Here is a 7228-nt window from a genome sequence, read left to right on the forward strand (position 1 = left end):
GGGTGCGGGCTGGCCAATGGGAGGGCATCAACAGGCGGTTCCCCAGCCACCGCGTTCTGGTGAGTGTTGCGACTCGGCTGAGAGGGCTTCCAGGCCTTGGGAAAACGTCCCACTGCTCGGGATGATGGCGTATGCAAGAGTGAGACATAAACGGCAAGCCATTGAGTGACGGTGATTGCGTGGTTGCATTGGGGCTGGAGGCGCACCTTGTCATCCTGTGTTACTGAAGATGATTTCTACCTTTCGTTGGATGACATAAGCGTTGGGGCGGATGACGGGTTTAAGTCGGGAACGTCGCGGAACGGCCTCACTGGTGGCTGTGTTTCTTAATGTGGCTCAGGCTGTGGCTGGATCCACCCAAGGCCGCTTCCGGCCGCGAGTCCGAGTCCGCCCCGCCCCGGCCGCTTCGGGTCCGGGTCTTCTTGATCGAAGTACTGTCAGCTGAGCACACCTGGCATGGTGCCATTTCCTGGCAGGCACCCAGGGTCTGGCTTCGGAAGGAAAACTCCTGCATAAAATATCTTACGTGCATCAACTGGCCTGAGCGTGCATCGTAGGGCAATTCAACAGCTTCTTGATGACCGTCATTTTTATCTCATCATCATCTACCTCGCGTGATGATAACCACATTTCCAACGATCTTCATCACTGCCCAAGATACGCGTAAATCACCACCATTGCGATTGTCTACACTGCATTCCGGCTGTGCAGCGCCTCTCCGCTCCGCTCGGATTACGCACCGCTGTGGCGCATCTGCAGGTGGACAGGGTTGGTGGTCGAAACATTTTGGTCTCTGTGGAGGCGCCGAGAGTCTGTTTCTCAATGACGTTGGGTCCTTTGGCCATGTTTGTACTTTGTTGTTGCTGGACTGTTGAAATTTTGCCCGGCGCGTGCCTACTAAGCCACCACTCGGCGGGCTCGTCATCAGTCCAATAATGCTGCCTGACGAAGCTTACATTACGGGTCCCCTCGACTAGAGCTTAAGGCGATTAAGGAATGACTTTCATAGTGACATCCTCGTAGGGCATCCTTCCATTCGTTCTAGCTGCTCATCATTCCACCCAGCTCACAGCCACGACGCCGGGTCCGTCGCATCCTTCTGCTGCATACGGAACAAGGACGACCGCAAGACTTTAAATAAGAAGCTGCTGCCCAGTCCTCCAAGACCATCTGAAGCCGTATTCCCGATTCCTCCCTCTTGCAATCAATCCATCGTACCCATTTACGAAGACCACGATTACCAACAGCAACCAATAGCCCCGCAGTCAGCACAAGCACAAGCACATCGCATCGCTACCCCGCCCTGCGTGACGCAACTCTCAAGACTTCACCTGCCGACTCTGCCGACATCTCCAGTCCACCGCTCATAATATCCGCGCATCGCATTCCGCTATTCATGTCGTATCCAGGCCAGCACGGCTACGGCGCTCGTGAGTCGCGTCCCTCTACACATCTTCCCGTCAATCGCCTAACCCAAGCAGAGCCCCACGGCCAGCCCGGCTACGGCCAATATCCTCCCCAGGGTGGCTACGGCGGCTATCCTCCTCAAGGGCCTCCTCCTGGCCAGTACCCTCCGCCGCAACAGGGCGGCTACTACCAACAACCGCCTCCCGGTCAATATCCTCCTCAAGGAGGCCACTACCCCCCGCCTCAAGGTCCTCCCCAGGGCTACGGCGCACCTCAAGGCTACGGCGCGCCTCCTCCGATCCCCCCGTCGCCGTACGGACACTCTCCAGCACCCGGCGGATACGGCGCGCCCTCGGGTCCGCCGCCTCAGCAGTATGGCGCGCCTCCCCCGCAGAACTACGGACCCCCGACGCCGGCCTCGATAGGCTACGGCCCGCCGCAGATCATCAACTGGGACGGCACGCCCGACGCGACGACGGCGCGCAACGCCATGAAGGGCTTCGGCACCGACGAGAAGACGCTCATCCGCTGCCTCGCGACCAAGGACCCCCTCCAGATCGAGGCCATCAAGGCCGCCTTCAAGAGGAACTTCAACCGCGACCTGGAGACGGACGTCAAGAAGGAGACGGGCAGCTGGTTCGGCAAGGGCATGGTCTCCGTCGCGCGCGGGCCCCTGCGGTCCGACATCTACAACCTCTTCGACGCCATGGACGGCCTCGGCACCAAGGAGAGCGTGCTCAACGACGTCCTCCTCGGGCGCTCCAACGCCGACATGCAGGCCATCAAGAGCGCGTACCAGCAGACCTTCCGGCGCCGCCTCGAGGACGACGTCAAGGGCGACCTGAGCATGAAGACGGAGCGGCACTTCCTGATCGTGCTCGGCGCCAACAGGGCGGAGGACTCGGCGCCCGTGATCCCCCAGCAGGTCGACCAGGACGTCATGGACCTGTACAGGGCCACCGAGGGCAAGGTCGGCACCGACGAGATGCTCGTCTGCAGCATCCTCAGCACGCGCAACGACAACCAGATCCGCGCCATCAACCAGGCCTACGAGCAGAAGTTCAGGAGGAGACTGGAAGACGTCATCAAGAAGGTGAGTTCGCTCCCCCAAAGCATCATGATTTTTTTCGCAAGTAACCTAATGACTGACGCAGGACGAACAGGAATTCTCGGGCCACATGGAGGACGCGCTCCTCTTCCAGCTCCGCCACGCCGTCGACAAGTACATGCACGCCGCCAAGCTCCTCGAGGACTCGATGGCCGGGCTCGGCACCAAGGACCACCTCCTCGTCGCCCGCGTCGTGCGCTTCCACTGGGATCAGAACTTCCTGGCCAACGTCAAGGGCGCGTACCAGGCCAAGTACAACCGCAGCCTGGCGAGCCGGATCAAGGGCGAGACGAGCGGCGACTACCAGCGGCTGATGCTGGCGTGTATCGGTGAGCAGATCTGAGCGTGACGTGCGAAAGACCGGACAAGGCTGGATAATACCCCGGGATTGGACAGGATGACTTTCTTCGAGCGACGTTGAAATGGGCTTGAATGGATGGACGGGTTAAGGGAGGTCGATTGGAGGCTTTCTGATGAATGGGTTTACGACAAACAAAGCGTCTGGTATGACGAGTATTTTTACCAATAGCTATTTCTGTAATGGTATTCCTGGACTTTGATTGTTCAGACTTCCTCTGCCTGTTGTCTGAATGTGACAGAACGCGATTGTGTACCAGGAGCCAAGGCAGCAACTACAACTCTTTACCTTGATGTCTGAGGGGAGGAACGCGTGTTCAGACACTGTGCAGCCGTAAGCACCAGGTGGACTTACCTCACTTAAAGATAATGTACGCAGCGCAGTGAGTTCAGGCTATGGATTGAATTGCATTGAATTGGCTAAAAATACGTACACATGACTCCAGGCCTGTGCTTCAGGGAGAGCTATGGCTTGTAGGCGCTTTATGATTGGGTGCATCCGTGGTCCGAGACGCGCCCTTTCCAAAAACGTCTCGGCAGCCAATGAGACCTGCTCTAGTTTATAGCTGTGGGTCGCTACTGCCTCAGGCCACCCATTATAGCGCCTGCCTTCTAAATGTCTATAACGGACCCACATCTATAACGCTAGTAAGTTTTTTTTTCTAATTAGCAGGAGACTCCCCCCCCCTTTTAGTGGCCTTGCTTCTTGACCTCTTCAAACCCCTCCGACCCGACTGGACCCGTTCACCGCGAGCGCGCCCACTCAACGCGACGACGTCAAGTGAGCTATCGCGACATCTCGACAACGCTGGATCTTGTCCGCAACCGTGTCGATCGCTTATAACAACGCGTCAAATCGTGCAATGTGAGTTGTTGCCTCGTTCACGAAAGGTGCATCACGAACTCGGCAGCTGACAAGTCGCAGCGCGTTCGTTTGGTCAGTGGCCTCGATTACAGCATTCCTCGTGCCTGTCACGTGGTATCACCAAGACATCACCACGAACCTCACCAAACACCTCACCAAACACCTCACATTTCGCTCGTGAATCGCCATCATGGCATCGCCCATGGTGCCGGGCATCCAGAGCCCGCAGCTCAACAGCAGCGGCGCCACTCAACCGCAGACCTTCTATCCCGGCCTGTCCTTCAACCGTCCTGGTTCTGCCATGAACAACTCTCGCCCAGGAAGTGCAGCTTCACCAGCTCTCAACGGCCAGCCTGGAGTGTCTCCTCATCCTCCTCCGGCTCAACCGTCTCCCAACATGCAAAATCAGCAGGCCCACGCACCGCCGTCTGCACAGAAGCAAACACCCGTACCCGTGCCTGCCTTTCCTGGACAACAGCAGCAAGTCGCCCACGCCGCTGTCCAACCTCCGATCGTCTCGTCAGATGTGGGAAACCCAACCCAATCTCCATCCCCCGCGCCCACCGCAAATAGCGCGTCGGGGTCGGTGCCGCCTTCCGGGAGCAAGATCCAACTACCGCCGGACCTGCTTAAGGCGCAGAAGTTCTCGGAGGATTACACGAAGCTGTGCACCTTGATCACGGAGAGCGACCCGGAGGCTGTTCGACGAGCCATGCGAGACCAGTTCGAGAAGTGTATGCTGGGTTCGGCTTACCACATGGCCTTTATCGTATGTACACCTTCTACCGCGGCATACGAAGTCCGTCGCGCCTACATTCTGTACGATGCTAACTCTTGCGCAGATGAACGTGGCTATGCACCGCGCGGAGCGCGGCATTCTCAGCAGAGCCGTCAGGGATTTTGGCGCAAAGATCGTATCGGAAGGCAAGGCAGATCTAATCAAGTGGATGAAGGCGACGGACCTCGACGAGGTCTCAGACCTCATCCTCGCCAAGGCGAGCGACACGTTCCTCGACAAGGCTCTCGTCATGCGCCTGCCCTCGATCGAAGCTCGACGTCTCGTGAATGCCCTCGCCCGGGCTGAACGACTTGGCTACGACAAGAACGACATTGTCGAGAACGAGCACGTCATCCCGACGGTGGCCCCCGGCGCACCTCCCGCAAACCCACCACCGCCGCCCGCCTCTTCTGCACCACCGGCTGCACCGCCGGCTGTTCCTATACAATCAGTTAACAGAGACCTAACACCTCCCGCGAACATTGGACCCATTCCACGTTCCTGGATCTACACAACTGCCACGGGGCAACGTCGGCACGGGCCCGAGGATCACAACAGACCAGAGTGCACCTTCTGTCGCCGCATCTTCGAACATATGTCTGCATGGACTCATGTATGTTCTCCGTATCAGTCAGAGATCACGCTCGCTAACTGTTTACAGCACGTCAAAAAGAGAATTTGCACTCGGGCCTTGGCCAGAGTCAATGCCAGCGGCGATATTCTACTTTGCCCCCACTGCGGTCAATCATTTGGTGCCCACTATGGGTTGCAGTACCATATGATGAACAAGGTCTGTGGCGACTTCGGGCCGGTCACCAAGGAGGACTGCCAGAACATCAGGTCGATGCCAGGGCCGCCAGCGAATGCTTCATATGGATTCAACCCCTCTACCAAGCGCCCTGCGCCGGATAGCACTCCTACTCAATATACCGCCAGCAGCAGTCCAGCTCCCTCTCAGACGCCGGCCTATGTGATGCAGACGCCCCAGTCGCAGTCCGTTCCCTCATCGCAAAGCACACCCGCGAGCATTCAAATCGCTGGCATCCAAAAGCCTCCCCTCGGTACCCCTCAGGCAAAGGACATGGCGCATCTCACAGCAAGTCAAGTGCAGTGCCTTCTCGGAGACCTGCTGCGCGCCGAAGAAGACTTCAAGAGCAAGATCGCGACCGCCAAGGGACTTGGACTCAGCGAGGCCGAGTTGGAAAAGAAGATGCAGAGCTTCCGCAACTCATACGCGTGCAAACAGAGCACCGTCCGCAAGAAGTACGGTATCAGGCTCCGCGAGCGCCGTGGCCGGGCCGAGATGGTTGCCGAGCGTGATCAGATGGGATACGGAACGGGCCCTCGATTGGGAACACCTGGTGCCTCGCAAACGAATGGTGCCGACAAGCACGCGGACAAGCGCGCCCGCGTGAACGGTGCCGGGGACGCTGCCGTCACTTCGATCGAGGAGCAGACTCCGCAACCGCAACGTACGCCGATTAAGCAAGTGGCCGTTGCTGACATCGGAGGCGGACTAACCGGTTCGAACGCGACCGCGGCGATGGAAGACCCGACAATGAGCATGTCGCAACCGCCGCAACCATCGCAGGCGGAGTCCTCCCGCCCGTCATCGTCATACACCCAGGGCAATTATCGCGTTCAGGTCCACGTGCCGAGCCCGTCTACAAAGAAGATCTTGGCTGGAGGGCCGAAGGGTCCTCCCAATGCCAGCTCACCGTCTAAGCAACAGAGCGCTGGCATGACGGCGCAAGAGCTGCTGCGACAGATGAGCGGCGACGTGCAGGTCATCGACGATAGCAGCAGCAGCAGCGAAGCAGAATCAGATTTCGACTCGGACTCGGACTCCGGAACGGATGATGGCAATGGCGGTCGAGGGATTAAGTCCGAACCACCACAGGTCTGATTCCGAGCACAGGAGCAGCATCATCATTGGCGAGTTGAATTATCTGCAGGTTGGAGGTCCATCGATGGGTTGCGGCGTTCAGATTCGGCAGCCGGATGCCCGTTTTTTCATGGTTTCTAGATCGGGAGGCGTTTATGCAGCATCAAAGAGCGGGAAAGTTTTTACAGATTTATTGCATCGTACCCTGCCACTCAGTTATCTTGCAGTTTCCCGGACTTTGACACGGGCGAAGGGTCGCATGGTGGTCCGAAGCATAGCATTGCGATATCACGGATTAGAATAGGGGAATTAGCCTTTTTTGACGCAAGTCGTTTGCATATGATGCGCGTGTGTGTGATCGACAGCGACGCAGGGTCGGCATGATGCCGCATGAGAGTTCCGATGCTCCGACGTAGCAGGGCAGACTAAGTGATATGACAGTATTATGAGCAATACCGAGTAGACAAGTCCGATTGGGGGATATCTTCTGGAATGCGCGCGGAATTATTTGAGTAAGGATTTCTGGAATTTTTTGAGGCTCGCGGATCGGAGAATTTGAGATGGTAGTCGTTCTGCTAAGAGAGACGGCGGCGAGGTTGCCGAGGTCAGCATGAGGAAGATGAGTGAGTGACAGACGGCCTGGGCTAAAGTGAGATCAGGCAGCGCGCCCGCGATCGGACGGTAGTTTCAGCGTCTAGGTGGCTGTCACCGGGCTGTCTTGGGAGCACGAGCGATGGCGAGAAGCTGTATTTGGTTTTTTTTTTTTTTTTTTTTTTTTTTTTTTGTTTATGGTGAAGTAATGTGGGATTTTATATAAATGAAGGGGGC

At 57.4% G+C, this 7228-nt stretch overlaps 2 protein-coding genes across 2 annotated transcripts; both read left to right on the forward strand.

The window, feature by feature from the left end:
- Nucleotides 1–1303: 1303 nt before the first annotated feature.
- CkaCkLH20_12772 (annexin ANXC4) lies at nt 1304–2858 on the forward strand (the record flags this gene model as incomplete). Its single annotated transcript, XM_038895484.1, has 3 exons — nt 1304–1430; nt 1482–2500; nt 2562–2858. The coding sequence occupies 3 exons, from the start codon at nt 1304–1306 to the stop codon at nt 2856–2858; spliced, it is 1443 nt and encodes a 480-aa protein (XP_038739190.1).
- Nucleotides 2859–3927: 1069 nt separating this feature from the next.
- CkaCkLH20_12773 (uncharacterized protein) lies at nt 3928–6421 on the forward strand (the record flags this gene model as incomplete). Its single annotated transcript, XM_038895485.1, has 3 exons — nt 3928–4506; nt 4580–5128; nt 5177–6421. 3 exons carry the CDS (start codon nt 3928–3930, stop codon nt 6419–6421), a joined length of 2373 nt encoding a protein of 790 aa, XP_038739191.1.
- Between the last annotated feature and the right edge of the window lie 807 nt (nt 6422–7228).

This window comes from Colletotrichum karsti, assembly GCF_011947395.1.
Source record: "Colletotrichum karsti strain CkLH20 chromosome Unknown Scaffold65, whole genome shotgun sequence".
NCBI lineage: Eukaryota > Fungi > Ascomycota > Sordariomycetes > Glomerellales > Glomerellaceae > Colletotrichum > Colletotrichum karsti.